This window comes from Lissotriton vulgaris, chromosome 8, assembly GCF_964263255.1.
Source record: "Lissotriton vulgaris chromosome 8, aLisVul1.2, whole genome shotgun sequence".
Classification (NCBI taxonomy): domain Eukaryota; kingdom Metazoa; phylum Chordata; class Amphibia; order Caudata; family Salamandridae; genus Lissotriton; species Lissotriton vulgaris.
The window spans coordinates 741716949-741734904 of record NC_141696.1 but is presented as its reverse complement, the minus strand read 5'-3'; the positions used below and the strand labels follow the sequence as shown (position 1 = coordinate 741734904).

Genomic DNA, 17956 nt, shown 5'->3' with positions numbered 1-17956 from the left:
AGTGGAAGCGAAAATGTTAAGCCACCAGAAGTCCAACCACCAGGCCTCCCGTGACAAAGAGAGCAACACTGAAGGGAAGGAAGGGAAAGCAGTCTGCAGGACAGGGCCCTGGGCAGATGGGTAGGAAAAAAGGCAGACTGGATTGTGCGGGGCAGGACGGTGGCGGTGAAGGAGCGGCTGAGGCGCCGGATCCCCCGTAGCAGGACGCCCCCAGAAGAGAGTTGTGGAGCGAAGCTTCAAATGGAAGAAGAGACTCCCCTCCACCAGAGCCCTGGTGGAGAACCTCCAAAAAGTGATCCGTTGGGAGTGGAGCGACCAGGTTGCCCATTTGCAAAATGCCGGTGGCCTTGGAGATGGCCCGGACAAAGGTTACACTCGCCTCCGTAGGGCGACGCCGAGGAGAGAGCAACTATTCCGTGGGCTAAGGCTGCATACTTACCCGCCCATCCCTGTGCCCTGCTGGAGGAAGAAATGGCCCACCCCTGTAGGGTGGAGGACCCATGGACGAGTGAGGGGCCTGAGGGGTGTCCGGAGAAGCATGCGGGGCAACCAACTGCAAGGTGCGGAAGAGCGGGTCCGGGGTCTGTGGACGCGAAGTCGGCCTATAACCCGCCCCGGGAGCCGCTGGGGAAAAGGCAACGATGCAGCGTCTAGTCTCCGGTGAAGAGGAGACAAGGAGATGACAATTCTCCAGTGAAGAAGGGACATCCGGAGAGGAGTCGACAATCCGACGCCGGGACGGCGCGGGGGAGTCCGCCATGGGCACTGGTGTGTCCTCGATCAGCGTCGAAGTGTCCACCAGGGGTGCCGAGCGGATCTCCACCACCACATGCCTCATAGGAGAAAGGGGCGGACTCTGAGCCGAATCGGCCAATGAACGGCACCGAAAAGGTGCCGGCTCAACCTCAGACGAGGCAGCTGCATGCGCAGAGACCTAAGAGGGACTCTGGGAGGCGCCCTGGGTCCCGGCCTCCACCCGCGGCGCCGCCAGGGCCGTGGAAAAAAGCAGTCTGCTCCAGAAAGGCGTTGGCTTGGCCACCGGTAAGACAGCCGCCTGCCCAGAGGACTGAGGGGGACTCTGGGACGAACCGTGAGTCTTGGCGACCTCCTGCGACACCACAGGGAACCCCGCTGGGTTTTGCGGCGAGGCAGGGAGACCGTGGGTTGAAGAGGGGAACCCCGTAGGGCCGCACCTCGACGACACCAAACCTCCAAAACCTGAAGCCGAATGCATAGGCGCCGGGTGGCGAATCCGCGGAAGGCCCTGCACGTGGCGAGGGATCCGCGGACGTCTCAGGAAGAGGAGGGCGCCCAAAGAAGCCTGCAGAGCTGTAGCGTAGGCCTTTATTTGGGTCCCTGTCGCCCCAATGCCAGGAAACGGATAGGGTGGCGACGGGCGAGGGCGCACATCCCGAGAGGAACCCGCGCCCTCTGCATAACGAGGACAGGGCCTCGGTGGCAAGCTGCAAGACTTACCGGCGGATGGCAACGCCTGTGGGGCCTCGGTGAAGGACGATGCCGCAGCCGGAATCGGCATCTTCTGGATCCTTCCGAGGTAGGGATCGGACGTGGTGTCGAGACCAATCTGGACAAGCGGGCCGAAAGCAATTTCATCCGGCACTCCCGCCGGGACTTCGGCTTGAGATGCTGACAAGCGTCGCAGCCCGTAGAATCATGGTGCTCGCCCAAACACCACATACAAATAGGGTCAGGGTCCGTTGTCGACATCTGACTCGTACAAGTCTTGAAACCTGAAGGCATTGCACATTGGTCCCAACACAAAGTTGTTAAAGAGGAATGAAAACAGGTCAAGGGAACTCAATTCGGATCCGCGTTCCACTCGGAAAAGAAGGAAGCCGAGGTGGGACTTATGTGACCTCGCTGACGTCACGTCCGCGGACAGTGCCAGGGTGGAGTCGCGTGGTGCCACACTCCCCTAAGCCCCCCCGGAGAGATGCTGTGGCAAAGAAAAATCCGGATCCAGTCTCACGCCTGGGGATAATTCTACGTTAAGGAATCTGCGGCTAGTAGTCTCTATTAGATAAGATTTTCACATCAGGTTTTATTTTTTTTAACAAGGAATAACATGTTTCAATTTTGACTGGAAATGAAAACACAAATGTTTCTACCCATTTTTGCTATAACTCTTTATTATATTTTATTAGCAGTGATTCCCGAATTAGTATATACAGCACTTAACCCTGCAGTGGATAGATGAATAAATCTGCCTTTTTTTCAGTCTTGGCAACAAGCAGCTGTCACTGTCTGATAAGCAAGCCTAATGTTTCCAATAAACATAGAGTGTGCTTCGGGTCAGCTCCTTGCTCATGACTAAACAGCTTTGTTGTCTATCTTACGTCCCTGCTCCTGATGCAATGGTTTTCCCCCCTATTCTTGTTTCGGCCCTGCACATGAAGATTTTAGTCTCCCAGTGCTCAGAATGGTCTACTTGTATTGTTCCACTGCTGAAGGTGCTTGCATTCAAGAAACTACTTTTTCTGTAAGAATTCCGTGAGAGTGCAAGCATTTTCTTGCTCTCTTTCCACTGTGCTATTTTTACTTCACTCCCCTAATTGTTCAACTAGTTATTTCACGCCATTCCCCTGAAGCTCATCCCTTGCTCTCCAGATCCCTTGCACTCAGCTTTTTTTCTATCCTTCACCTACCGCCCCTTTTCTGCTCCATAATGACCACAGCTGTTGACTTTGCAAGAAAATATTGGCAACCAGCTATTCTAACAATGTTTTCTATGATTTCAAGATTGTTGCCATGTTCTGTGATGCAACCTGGAAGCAGTCTGAAAAACACTCCTTTCTATACTTTCAAGATGGAAGCCAACGTGATGGTGGAATTTCAAGTTGAGTGAAGCATCATAGAGGCAGTCATAACCCGTTTCAGAGGAACATGTCCAAGCAGGGGTAACTGCATCCAACCGCAGACCTTTTACTCCTGTTGTCCTAGGGCCCGGCCTCCTTTGGATCCGGAGTAACTGGGCCTGCTATTACCCCGTTCAGCACTTGACTTGATAGCATGGGTCAAGCAGTGTAAGGCTCTTTGATGGGGAGGTGGGTGTGAGGCATACACAAGCACAAGACTCAAGTACAAATAATAACTGCAATAAGGTGATTGTCCAGCCAAATACTTGCTTTTATGAAAAAAGTAGTATTTTAGTAGAAGCAAACAAAGCACAGAAGCAAGTCAACAACCAGCTCGCCGCCTTCCTCGAAGCCAACAAATCCCTCGACTCCTCACAGTCCGGCTTCCGAGCCAAACACAGTACTGAGACCGCACTCATCGCAGCAACAGACGACATCCGAACTCTACTGGACAATGGAGACAAAGTCGCCCTCATCCTCCTCGACCTCTCCGCAGCCTTCGACACAGTCTGTCATAACACCCTGTTACAACGATTCAGAAACATCGGAATCCAAGGAAAAGCACTGGAATGGATCACCTCATTCCTTGCCGGAAGAACTCAGAGAGTAGGCCTCCCACCATTCAAGTCAGAGGCCACTGAAGTCATCTGCGGCGTGCCACAAGGATCTTCACTCAGCCCCACCCCTCTTCAACGTATACATGAGCCCCCTCGTGACCATCGCACGCCAACACAACCTCAACATCATCTCCTACGCTGATGACACTCAACTGATCCTCTCACTCACCAAAGACCCAAACATCGCCACAACCAACCTACATGAAGGAATGAAAGAGGTAGCCGAATGGATGAAGCATAGCCGTCTGAAACTGAATTCAGACAAAACAGAAGTCCTTATCTTAGGTACCTCTCCCTCCGCCTGGGACGACTCTTGGTGGCCAGAGGCCCTTGGAAAAGCACCCATCCCGACGGATCACGCACGGAACCTAGGCGTCATCCTGGATTCCTCACTCTCGATGACCAGACAAGTCAACGCTGTCTCTTCATCTTGCTTTAACACTCTTCGCATGCTCAAAAAAACATTTCGCTGGATCCCCACCGAAACTAGAAAAACGGTCACCCACGCACTGATTACAAGCCGCCTGGACTACGGAAACACCCTCTACGCCGGTACCACCGCAAAACTTCAGAAAAAACTCCAACGCATCCAGAACGCATCAGCCAGACTCATATTAGACATCCCGCGTAAAGAACACATTTCTGGTCACCTGAAAAACCTCCACTGACTCCCCGTCAATAAGAGGATAACTTTCCGCTCCTCACCCACGCACACAAAGCTCTTTACGAACTTGGACCCGAATGCCTCAATACAGGTCTTTTCTTCTACACCCCCCCCCCCGCCAGCTGCGCTCTTCCAACCAAGTCCTCGCTGCTGTTCCCCGCGTCAACAAAACCACTATGGGAGGAAGATCATTCTCCTACCTAGCGGCCAAAACCTGGAACTCACTTCCCATGCACCTTCGCCTCACTCAAAACCACCTAGCATTCAGAAAGCAACTTAAAAACTGGATATTCCCTACCCCTCTCCAAGCGCCTTGAGACCCTCTGGGTATGTAGCGCTCTATATAAATTTATTGACTTGACTTGACTTGACTCTAGTGAAGCTGTTCATTGCCCCATTTGAAACTGAGAGCAACTTTCAGATGCGGCCCACGCTAGTTCCCATATGACAAAGTAGAAGTTGGGACTTAAGAATCAACTTCAGCACTGCTGCACACTAAGGGCTAGATGTAGGTGGCTAAATACCGGTCGGTAAAGCCGAAATTTGGTAAATTACAGTGTTACCGACCGGTATTTAGCCCTGTGCGATGTAGGTATTACCGAATACCATCGGTAATAACGATTCGGTAAATTAAAGGGAAACAGTTACCGATTCCTTATTCACCGATCGGTCGACACCGAAACCCCAAAATACCGATTTGGTAAATACGGAATCGTTAAAAAAAAAAAAACGGTAACGCGATGTACCAAAATTCGGTAATACTGATTTTGTGCAGATTCGGTATTTAAGAATCGGTAATTACCACTGACGCAGAGCAGGTGGTAATCAGGTGCAGTGCATAAAAACAGCCCCAAAATGCTAAAGTGTGTACACAATGGCGGCCCTCTACGTCATAGCAAGGCAGCTACATATGCAAGCAGCAGGACAGAGGGTTTGGAGACGGGAAGAGCTTGTGTACAGACTGCGTGTCACACTGTTCCAAATGACTGAGTCAGAAATACATGACAGGTACAGGCTACACCCACACACCATCCTTGACCTGATACGGGACCTGGAACCATACCTGGAGCATCAGACACCAAAGGCGCACGCAATACCCACCCATGTACAGGTACTCTGTTGCTTGCACCTCCTGGCATCAGGAAGTTACCAGGGTGTGATAGCCGCAGCAGGTGGTGTGTCACAGAGCTGCCTGTCCCGTTTCTTCAACTCCTTTCTGGACGCCATGATGCAGAGAATGCATCACTACATACGCTTCCCCAGCACACAGGAGGAGCTGCAGAAGACAAAGCTGGATTTCTACCAAAAGGCACACTTCCCACATATAATAGGCTGCATCGATGTGACCCACATACCAATATGCCCACCTGCAGATACAGAATACATATACCGCAATCGCAAATCCACTCACTCCATCAACCTGCAGGTGATATCTGATGCAGACTTCATCATTAAAGACATTGTGGCCAAATTCCCAGGGAGTACCCATGACTCTTACATATTCAGGAACAGTGGGATTTATACATGTCTGGCTGCTGGTGAATTTGGAGAAGGATACCTTCTAGGTAAATCAATGGGACACACCCTGATGTATACCTTGGATGAACGTATTGGTGACCCAAATTAATGGCACTTTCTTTCCCTTTTAGGTGACAGCGTATATGCCGTCCGGTCATTCATACTAAATCCATACCTCAACCCATCCACCCAAAGGGAGAGGAGATACAATGTGGCACATAAAAGCACATGCAATTTTGTGGAGCGCACCTTTGGACTACTAAAAAGCAGGTTCCGTTGCCTCCACAAAAGTGAAGGTTCACGTCAGTACCGCCGCATCATCTGCTGAAAAATAATAGCAACATGTGCAATGCTGCATAACCTTGCCACAAAGAAAGGAACAGCAGTGGAACTAACTGACTCTGAGGATGAGGGTGAGGACAATCCACAGCCAGAGCCCTGCGCAGCTGGTGTGGCAGCGGCACCGGATGGGAGACACAGACGGGCTGAGATAACACACAACTATTTCTGAGTGAATAAGGAGACACAGCCAGTTGCTGTATTTGAATGATAGTGTTTAATGACCAGTGCACACCACCAAGATCTGAAGCACTCTCCATAGACCCTTGGGTTACATCACCCATTAATGTACAACCATTGCTAGCTCTATTTGTTGCGCCCACGCGCTGCACTGCCACGTTCCTTAGCCCCACTGTCTGCACTGCCAGTATGTCCCTGGCCAGCGCTGTGGCGTTCGCTGCGCCTACTGGTCTCGGTGGGAGAGAGCGTAACGCTACTACCGCTAGTAGCCTCCTCACTTTCCCCCTCATCTGCTGTAGTGGCCACCTTGTCTGTTTGCATCAGTTCAAGTGCTGAGGTCACTGTGACCATCCCCCTAGACACATCCTGATTACAGTGTGCCATCTCCTCCTGCATGGCTATTGAGCATCTGCACATGAGGGAGGTAGCAGTGGACAGGCGGTTCACTGCCTTGGTGTATGCATCCAGTCTCTGCCCCTCCCTGCGCCTAGACAGGCGGTCCTCCTCCAACTTGCTGCAGAGCTGCCTCACCGCCGACGCCACGTCACTCATGCACTCAGCCATGGTGGTGTTAATGGCACTGATGGCCTTTTCGATGTGATGCATGTGTGCATTCATGTGTGCCATCTCCCGCTGCACTGACTTAATCGCTCTCCCTTGCAGGCACTGGACCTTCAACATGTTGCCTTCAAGCCCAGCGAACACACTGTCACCTTGGCCCTGGATTGGAGGACTGGCTGCCCTTGCCCTGCGGCGTCTGGAGGATGTGTGGCGCGCTCTGATGGGGACTCTGATCTTTCCCTGTTGACGTCCTCAGACACGGTTGACTGTTGACCCCCTGTGCTGTCCTCCTTGGACACCTCCATCTGCTGGAGGGTGACCATGGCATGCCTCCTGCCTGACTGTGGTGGTGGTGTTGATTGTGGCAGTGGTGATGGGGATGGTGGTGATGGTGATGGTGGTGATGGTGGTGATGGTGGCGTTGTCTGGAGCTGTGGTGATGGTGATGGTGGTGACGTTTGTGGTGGTGGTGGGGTTGTGTGCCCTGCAGGCGACTTGTTATCCTCCTGTTATCTCCCCTCTGACCTGGGTGCCTTCCCTCTGCTGCACTGCGAGATGTCTCGCCTGTAAAGACAGAATGTATATATGCTCACTTATCTGGCAGCATTTGCATTGCAATAAACATTATGCTTGCCATTCACACTGACTGTCCTCTGCATGCTAATTGCGGTCACATGCTTTTGGGTTTGCTAGACTGAATGTTCTGAACATGCGTTACTTCTGACTACATCTCGCATAATGCATTGCAGGTTATGAGTAAAACATGGACTGGAGTAGGAGTCCCTATGCCTCTCTGGGGATTGGGGTCGGTGAGGGGGGTGCACAGCATGCTGTGCATGCATCTCACCTTGTTTGCTGGCAGCTCTGACAGAGCTGTCTGCGTCGCCAATACCACTCACACTCTCCGGCTGGAGGGTGGACTTAACCATAAGCTCCAGGGCTGTTGTTGCAGGTGCTCTGCTCCTCCCTCCACCAGTTTTGCTGGCCTGCTTCTGCCTCTCCGCCGTCCTCACCTTCGCAGTCTTCCTCAGGTCGTACCATCTTTTCTTTATTTCCTCTATGGAACGATGGGGGACCCCTATGGCATTGATCTTGCTCTGAATAGCAAGTTAGATCTGTCTTTTCTGCGATTCTGGCACATGGAGGGACTGCTTGCCAAACAACTTCTCATGGTCCTTGGTGACTTCTTCGATGAGGACCTCAAGCTCCTTCTCGCTGAACTTCTGTTTTCTTTTTCTTTCTGTTCTCTCCTTCTCTCTCTCCCGGTTTGCCATTTTGCTTGCTTTCTTTTTGCAAAGAGAGGCTGTGTTGCTCCTGGCTCCTCCGCTCAGCTACCTGCCTCACAGTCAGCTCCAGGTTCAGTGCTGCTGCCTGGGTGTGGCCACTTCCTGTTTGGGAGGTAATTGGGATGAACAGGATTGGCTGATTCATCAATTTCCGAATGTTTTAATTACCTAATTGGTATTTACCGATTTGGTATGAGATTCGGTATTTACAAATCGGTATTGGGGTTTTCGGAAATGTTTTTTACCGATCCGATTCAGTAATTTTTAACGAATCTTTAAGTACATCGGAGATTCCAATTCCTTAATACTGTATCGGTAAAATTTGGTATTAAGGAATCGGTATTTCACGTTTACCTACATCTAGCCCTAAATCTGTATGAGACTCCAACAGGCCTACCGGTCTCGAACAGTCTTACCTAACCCTATGGCGGTTGGTAAGTGCAGGAGAACAGAGTTGCATATCTGTGTGCTCTTGCATGTTGATGCCAAGTGTCTGCTACCTCTTGTGGTCTTTCCCTAATGAAGAGTTGGGCCTCTTCGGTCTCTGGACGGCCCGCACTGGTGTTGGAAATCAATCTCTGTGGCTCCTTGAAATCAGTAAGTTACTTCAGAGCAGCCTGGCCAAAGGCAATGGCCCTGCCTCCACAGTGGCCCTTCATGGCACAAAGGGATTGTGTATTTCCTTCCCACAAGGACGATGGCCATTACTTCATGGTGGACCTCACCTGGAATATGGGGGTAGCCGACTGGCGCTGAACAAAGGCGATAGGCCCCACCTGGCATAGAGTGGTTGCCAACTGGTTCTTCACAAGATGACAGCACTTGCTTCACAGTGGCCCTCACCGGGCCAACAGGGGCACCGACTTCGTTCATGCAGTGGTCTTGACCGGACCTGTTGTCTAACACTTCGCTCACCAGATCCACTCAGCAGGATGCCTGCTAGTCTTCCTTCCTCCAGGACCTCTCCTCCTCACAGGATCAACTAGTCTAGGCAGGTAGGCATAAGGCTGCTGCTCCAGGCCCAGGGAAAGTTATCTTGACTTCCTAGGTGATGGCCCCTCACCCAGCAGAGAGACTAGCAGACCTTGGCCCCAAGTTCTGGTTCCAGCAGCTACAAGTCTTAGTGATCTTCACCCCTGATGAACATTGCTGTTGAACAAAGTATGAAACGCATACCCCCACCTTTATAGTCCAAGTCTAGATACAAATGTGATTTCGTGTCAGGTTCTTTGAAATTTGTGTTGTCGGTGTCAGTTGCTTAGACGTGCTCTCTCTGCTGCACTGTCCTTTGTCAAAGTGACAGACTGCCTCTGCAGGAGAGGCTCCATTTAGGACTGCCCCACAACACAGACCAAGAAAGTAACTAGGGATCACACCTGGCTGTCAGCCTCTACTATAATGTGCCTCAAAGGGTTTCAGGCCTAAGCTTTCTCTTCCATGATTTCTTAGTCTTCCAGTGCCAACCTTATCAGACACACCATCTTCATGACAATTAGCCCAGGTGTCACTGAGCAGTAATTCTTCTTGGAGTCAAAGAGACCTCTGATGTGAAGCAAGGACGCTCAGCTCTCCTTCCTCCAATATGCCTGTTCCCACCCTAGCCCTCAGCATTGTTAGCAACACACATCTTGTGCCTGCAAGTTGCATTCCTCACCTTCACACTCCTTTCCAGGCCCTCGGCTTCCAAAATTGAACTCACACACTCCATGTTATGTTCCCCTACACAGGCACACACTCATTAGTGGAAACTATCATGCGCTGTTTGGCACCAAACGCATTCACCATGAAGGCCAAGAGAGGAACCCACAGGTTCCTGTTATGTACTCTGCTCAGGCACACATACAACCCAGCATCAACACACAGGTATCAGGTGCTGCCCGCACTACAAAACAATCACCATGTAGCCCAAGGGTGAGTTAAGTACACAGTAGTGTAACTTTACATGAGTGGGCCAGTTAGTAGGCACCATTCCAGTGAAACAGGTAAAAAGGCTTGTTCACACTACAGATCAATATTAACACAAAACAGGTATAAACTGTCATCACGCGCTTGAGTCACTTAACTAGTGGTAAGAGCAGTAGCCCTCTACCACCATGAGGGTAGTGCTTGGTTTGTCCCCTAGGTCTCACAAGACTACATTGCCATGAAACAAGCCCAGGTCATGGCACACACGCCTTATCCGTGTTTGCCCATGACCAAACATCAGTACCAGGGATCCAGATATCTCAGCAGCTGCGGCACGGATGCATGTCTTGTCACAATACAGGGGACTTTTCCGTCCCAACAGAAGTTATCTAGAAAGTATAGAAAACAAGTTTTTTTTTATACTTTTGGAATAGCAAGTCACTGAAATCAAGTTGGGGACTGGTTAAATCTCAGTTTTTTTTAAGCAAATTCAGCGAATTACACTGAAATGGAAAGGCTCAATTTCCACTATTGCACAGTACATACATAAACTGCAACCACCGCAAACTGGTGTGCAGAATCGATGCCAGTGGGACACAGCTTGTAAGTGCTCACCCCAGGAATTGGCTCTAGCCCCAATTTTATTTAACCTGAAAAACCAGCCTTAGGGGAAGATAGTTAGTTTACTGGGCTTTAAAAATGTCTTATATTCAGACTACTTTCAGCTTCTGCTCAGATTTGACTACAAGACCATTCATTCCACTATTCGGCATAGGGACATTGGAGTGGTTGGCATTCAGAAGTTGATGAATTTGGTGTCTATCTCCTTCTCCTTGGTCAGTACCTGACCAGGGTACTATCTCTTGTGATGCAATAGCAGATCTAAGATTGAAGGGAAAGACTTACCTGGCTTGAGCCTCATACACACGATTGTGTTATCCAAGAGAGTGCAAAATTCTTGCTTTTGAGTGGGAGTATGCCTTGACAACCTCCTGAATCATACACAGGAGTGCAGCCTAGCTCATCTGAAGTAGGAGAAAGCTGAGCTTGGCACGAGCAGTAAGGCTAAACTCGGAGGCAATGTGTAAAGCATTTGCGCCAGCATACAACAACATACTAGGCACACCACAAAAGGAACTCCACACAAGGTTATATAAAAATAACTTCTGTATTGTAAAAACACATCAGATAGAAATCACACATGTACATTGTGCCAATTGGCACGGGCAGTATTCACAAGGGATTATTTACACCAGGACAGGGCCACATGGGCCACTGTCAGAATCAGCACTTAGTAGAAATTAGAATAAGTATAGCACAAAATAACAGTTATAAATCACAACCAGTAACTACTGGTAAAGGTAGGTACACACTACGCAATACTAATAACCATAGGCCTAGATCACACATGGACACATAACCTCTCTAGTATAACTATACTAGGCAAAACACCACCACCTAAGAATAAAATACATCTAGGGGTATAGGCAAGAACACATTACACATGATGCATAAACAACATTCAGAGGTGTAGGGAAGGAAAAACACATGATGCATAAAACATACATTCAGCTGTGTCATAACAAGGCACATGATGCATCAAAACACATTCAGAGGTACCGGAGAAAACACATGATGCCTAAAACAATCAGAGGTGTAAGGAAAGAAAAACACATGATGCATAAACCAACACATTCAGAGGTGTAAAATCAAGGAAGACATATGATGCATAAAAACATTCAAAGGTGCCAGAACATAACTCAATAGTGCAAAAACACCGTAGCAATTACTATTAAAAACATAGAAATCACATTGCGCAGAAATCACATACCAGCCCCCATCTAATAAAGGGACTAAAAGAGCCCTGTGTCCAGAATGTCAGGGTGCGCTGCCATGCAGCGCCAGTCAGGGGTGCGCCATTGGCGCAAAACCTAAACGTTGCAGGTGCCCACCACTTGCTGGGCACCTGAGGACAATCACTAGGGCCTAAACGTTGCAGCTGGCACTAAGTGCTGCGCAGCTGTAGCAGGCCTGGCATCACTGTGCCACCTCGGTCCCACACAGGGACTCTCTCTCCAATTGCACCTAAACGGTGCAGCTGCCCACTAATTGCTGGGCAGCTGGAGACAAAACTGCGACAGGGCTCTCACTAGCCCTCATGGACCAAAACTGCGCCAACTGGGAGCCTCACAGGCTCTGAAACTCTGCGCAGAACGTTGGAGCCACACAGGCCGTGACACAACACATAGTCAAACGTTGGAGCCACTCAGGCTCTAAACAATTATCTCTCAGGCAGGAGGGGGCGGGCACCGGCAATGTGCCCCAATGCCCCCTCTAACTAAAATGGCCCCCAGAGCCTTGCAGGGCTCAAAACAACCAATGCCCCATAGGTTCTCTGGGCTCTAACGAAAGAAATGCAGCCTCGAGATTCGCAGGCTTGTAATGCACAGGGGCGCGCTGAGCCTCTCGGGGCTCGAAAGATAAAGTAATGCCTCCAGAGCCTCTCAGGGCTCACACACAAATGTGAGCATTGGAGCCACATGCTCCGTTGAAACGTTGGGGCGGCCCACTGCCAGCTGGGGCCGCCCTACCTCCACTCTCGCCCATGTGCCGCTCTCCGGCACCAACAGCAGCCGCTTGGAGCCCCCCCCAGCCCTTCTGACTCACCGGGCTGTCTCCTGTGCGGGGCCCCTCCGGGCGGTGGCTTCTCTGCTGGGCGACGGCTCTCCTTCGCCGGCGCTTCCTTCTCTTCCCGGGGCTCCCTCAGCACACGGGAGCCCAGGCAGCAGGCCACGCTTCTCCTCGGCGCAACATCTCCGGTCTCCCTCTCCTCACGGGAGACCGGACGGGCAAACCATGGCTTCCCCCCGGCAGGGGGAAGCGGAAACAACGTCCTCCCGGCCCCGCCCTCAAACAGGCGGCAGGCCGGACATCTCCTTCCGGTGTTCTCCCCCGGGCTGCAGCGGTGTCCTTAACGGAGGCAATAACGAGGGGTGGAAACCCTCAAAGCTCAAAATAAACACAGAAGCGAGTTGGGCACTCGCTAAATAATCAAATAAATGGGCAAAGTCGCAGGGTAGGCACCTGCCAAACCTCACGCAAAATGCGTGATGGCGACACGCTCGCTATGGGTCAAAATAAAGCGCTCTCCCAGCGTTATAAGCACTAAAGCAGTCCCCATGAGTGAAGGGGGCAGGAGAGCCAGGCAAAGGGGTCCCCAGAAGTCCTGGGCAGCAAAGTCCAGCAAAAAGTCCTTCAGGGGTCCAGGACAAGTCCATCAGAGGTCCAGGACAAGTCCATCAGGTATCCAGGGGCTGGGCAGGGCCCAGGGATTCCCCTGGGCCCAAGCAGCAGCACGCCCCTGGTAGGATTCAAGTCAGAAACAAGAAAATTTTTAGAGTGTCACAGCACCCTTTTTATACAGTAAAATCCTTAGTCTAGCAGGGTGTAGGCAGTGTGAGAACCAGCTAGAACTGGTTATAGGGAATTCCTTTCACTGTGAGGGGCAGAGGCGACAGTCGCCCAGCAGGAGGTGGAGCCAGCATTGTGACAGGCAGGCACAGCCCTCTTCACTCCCAGGTGCTATCTCCTCCCACTTCCCTGGCAGCAGATGCAGCCTTTCATCCACGGGCTGACTCAGACAACCTCCTGGGGCTCCCCAGCCCCTGTCACCCTCAAGCCAGATAGTCAATCCACAAGCCGGCCCAGGGACTCCTAGACCAGGCTCACCAGCCAATCACACGCCAGACATAAATTACACAAATATGCCAACTTCTAAAAGTGGCACTTCTACACCAGACACAGTCATGCCGCATATATCATTACGCAGCCTTCAATCCCGCGAGTTTGTACATATCAAACTCGACCCTGCACTCCCCACACATCAGGAACTACCATGGGCATACATATTCCCCATTCATTGCTATGGGAGGGCAGGTCATTCACCACACATACACAGAGAGCTCAAGCACCCCACACTGTACCACAGTGAAAAAGTGCGCAGAGGCCTAAAATCACCACCACCAGGTTCCAGAAACAGGCTAGGAAAAAGCAAAAAGTTTTGGGGTGAACCTGCCAAAAGGGCCGGGTCCAACACTGAAGGCCATAACGGGTCAGACTGAGTGCTTTCAGCATCAGCAGGTGAACTGTTTTTGGGTAAAACATGGCTATAATGTATCTAGAGTAGCCTTTGAGATCGAGGTTGAGTTTAACATAGGCACCCAAGGCAAAGGAGGAAGAATGCTCAAGCAGTTCTCAAGAGCCAGGACATTGGAAACACAACTACAAATGTCGACCTTTCGGCAAAATGTGACAAATACCATCACACTTTGTTGATGGTATGATGCACACTCCAGATTTAGACACTCCCAAGAGACAATTCAGTCTATTTAGGAGGTAAACAAAGGTAGAAGCAATTGAATCAAAGGTAATGGATGTGCCTTCCTACAACCACCTCAAACACCAATCACAGGAGATTGACTATTAACAAGAGTGAAGAGGGTCTTATTTCAATCATAAACACTAGAGTCAAAAACATTTGATCACTGCAAAGTAGTCCAAATCAATTCTCATCCTTGGCCTCAAAAAACGATGTGAAAAGCAGCACATACTCCAAGCCTCTTGAGATGGAGAAATCTAGTGGCCTAGAGGGAGGCAGAAGTCTCAAAAAACTGGGACCTGGTAATGTGGAATCCACTGGAGCTGATACTACAGAGGTTAGTATGCTCCTATTTCATTTTCCTTTTTAAGGATCCTCAAATCTTAATCGGTTTGGCAGTCTTAATGCCTCACTCTTAGAGCAGAAGGCATGCAGGTGTTTAGTTCTTCTTTAAAGGGAGGTAACTCAAAGTAATATTCCAATAAACATCACTCAGAAACAAAATGTAAAGTTGTTGTTCCAATTTTAGTCTTCCATTCAATTATCTGTGTAATATACAGGGGTTTAGTACAAGCGTCTTGTGATTCAGTACCTGTTGTACAGTAGACCTTAAAGATGGATCTTAAATCTTAATTGCTTCTTTGGTGAATGATCCTTTGAATTGGCCTGAACTGGCGGCATGAAGTTTTACAATGTCTTCAAAGAATAACCCTTGTGTTAAATAATGAAGAGGCCAAAGAACAAATGCGGAGTGTAGATGACAGGCTGGGCCCTGGCGGTAAGTCTGCACCTTTAAAATGAGCATCTCCAAGTTTGCCCTTTCATCAGGATTAAAAGGCACCTCTTTAAAATAATGTTTGACTGAGTTAACAACTTTGTCGAAATTGTGGTTTCCCAAAGAGATCCCAAGTGTGGTTTCGAAAAGAGTTCTGTGGGTGAATATCATTACCTGGCTGTCACTGTAGCTTGACTAAAAATAACGGAGTAACTCCGACAGTCTACAACTCTGAAACGCACCTGCATGTTTAGGGTATAAATTGCCTGCAGTTTGTCAACAAGTAAAACTATGTGTTTACTGTACTCTGAAACAAGTAGCAAAGAAAGCAAGTGTGCATAAGCCCCCATGTTTTGTAAACACAATCTGTGGGGCCTCCTGAAATAAAGCAGCAGTTGCAGCTCCTCCATTACTAAAAGGCCAGCAAGTCATAGTAAACACAGGAGCCAAGTAGCTAGAAACTTACCATGTGTTTTAAGGCATGAGATAGCAGTTGTCTCCCAGATCGCTTGTCAAAATCAGCAATGATCCAAATGGTAACTGCATAAATTACATCTTCCTCTGAAAGCAACAGATAACCCAGTGAAATACATCCTCCATTAGAAGAGGAAAAGCTCAAAAATAGTCTTTAAGATAAGTCAGAACGAAACAAATGCTGCAAAATCGTCAACACAATAGGTTAAAGCATCACATAGGCACAGTTCACAATTTTAATGATGGAGTTTGGTATCACAGGAACGTGTTTAGGACATTTACCCCAAATATTAGCAACAGGTGCTCTCTGCACAGAATCAGGTAGCTGTATTTGATCTATGCACATGTGTAACATTTTCTTCTGAAGACATATTTTCTTAAAAGCATAATACCAATAATGCTATGTGCAGGCGCCTCGTCGGTTACAATAATGAACATGCCAAATTGAGGATCCAAGATTTCATTCAAGTGTATCAAAACACAAACCCCAACGAGACAGTGAGTTTTCTTGCAGCATGAATGCACTCAAACGCTAATGAACGAACTTGAAATTAGAAGAGCAAATAGGAGCTAAGGATCAAGAACAGACAGCTATAATTATATATAATTATATTTGAAATGTGATTTTATTTTACAAAAATAAGTAAAATACATTTCAAATTAAAGAAATGCAACTCATTATAATTAAAAATAAGAAAAAGCCCACTGGGACTGTAGGATGCCTAAATGTCCTTGCAAACCATCTTCGAAGTCCATACAATTCACGTGTTTTATACTAGTCAAGCTAATCCCTCCATTTCCGACTGTGCCTCTGTTCTCGCATCGACCATAGCATGCTCTTTGGTCGGAGGATGAAAAATAGCAGAGGTGATTCCCAAAACGGGGCTCCCCAAGTAAGGGGTGTCTTAAGGCACGAAATTGTGAGAGAACTCTGTGTATTTTTTTTTACCTGACATGTAAGAGTTGTAATACTACTTGTACTGGTTATATATTTATCTTAGGTAGCAAGTGCATTTCTGGCACATGCATGGGTATGACTCAGGAGGCTAGAACCCTCGTCAACCTTTCAAATGTAATTATTTTGAAAACTTTTCACAAATATCCAAAGAAAATGAACGGAGTATTGTAATTCTTATTTCAATTCTTTATTTTGCTGTACCACATTCTATTCATTTAGATAACATCTTTCTTTGGAAAACAACTATTATATATATTTTCTTTTATGAACAATACATCCTCGTTGCTTTTAAAACACGTGTTTCATACAGGTTCAGGTGCAAACATACTAGGAATGTGTAAAATGACATACCTTGTAACTCGTAACCATCCACTCTACAATGAACTCACGTATATATACAATTGTTAAAACATTCTTTTATATAATAACATAGGTCATGGTGGTATTCTAATGAATCATTCCCAGCTAGTCTTCAACTGTAGAATGATGTGTTTACATTGCTTTGTAGATGATTCAATATTTTGTTTATAAGTCATTCATCTTATTAGTTCAGAACTGTGGCTACACTGTTGTATTTTTAATGCGTATTTCAGAGTGAAACTGCCTTCCTCAGGGATGCCACATTTTCAAGATCTCTACTTGTACCTGGAACCTGCAGAAATATAATATTGAGCCCGGCTAAGCCGTACACACATAATTCATACATACTCAAATACCTGCAGTCTCAAAAGGAAGAACCACCATTCCGAAAAAACCTACGCCAAAAGGCGGTGACTTTTGACTCTATAAAACCACCACCAAAAGTGAAAAAGCCTTAACCATCAAAGTAGTCACAATGTTCACCGTTTACATGTGAACCTCTTCAAACCCTAGAGTTGAAAGTTTCTTTAAAAGGGTAAAAAAACAAGAAGCCAAAAGTGTCTACGTCTAGCCACCTGAGAATGCAACCCGGGGCACAAATCGGTATGACAAAAACTTAGACCACACAGTGAAGGCCATCGCCTCACATAATCACCAAGGCAAATAAAAATAAGCGCAATGAGGAATATGGAGTACCTACATGTATACGTGATGAAGTTCAAATACTAAGAAATGTGTTCTACCTGTAGTATCCTTCACAGAGTATGCATAATTAAAACAAATATTTGTGATAAGTTTTTAAAAGAATTAAAATTGAAAGGTTGACAAGGGTTTGAGTTTCTATCGAGAATGACTGAGGAGGGTCGAGGACAGCTGGTGAGTAGATTAAGTAAGCTATCAGTCAAGACAGGGTGACTAAGAAGCTTGGGAAACAGATGCATTATGATTAAAATGATGATGATATCATGTTAGAGTAATTTCTAGTTTTGCCAAACCTATCTGATATTTATATAAAAAATGGATCTTGACTATTCTAAACTGCAAAGGTTTGTTATGCCGCATGGC

The 17956-nt window shown here is 48.1% G+C and overlaps 1 protein-coding gene across 1 annotated transcript in view; it reads right to left on the bottom strand.

Moving 5' to 3' along the window:
* UGGT2 (UDP-glucose glycoprotein glucosyltransferase 2) overlaps positions 1-17956 on the bottom strand; it is a 1432652-nt gene that overhangs the window by 642860 nt on the left and 771836 nt on the right. Inside the window, exon 20 of the mRNA XM_086936163.1 lies at positions 15566-15660. Within this exon, the coding sequence (XP_086792289.1) occupies positions 15566-15660 (95 nt within the window). The remainder of the gene's footprint in view (positions 1-15565; positions 15661-17956) is intronic.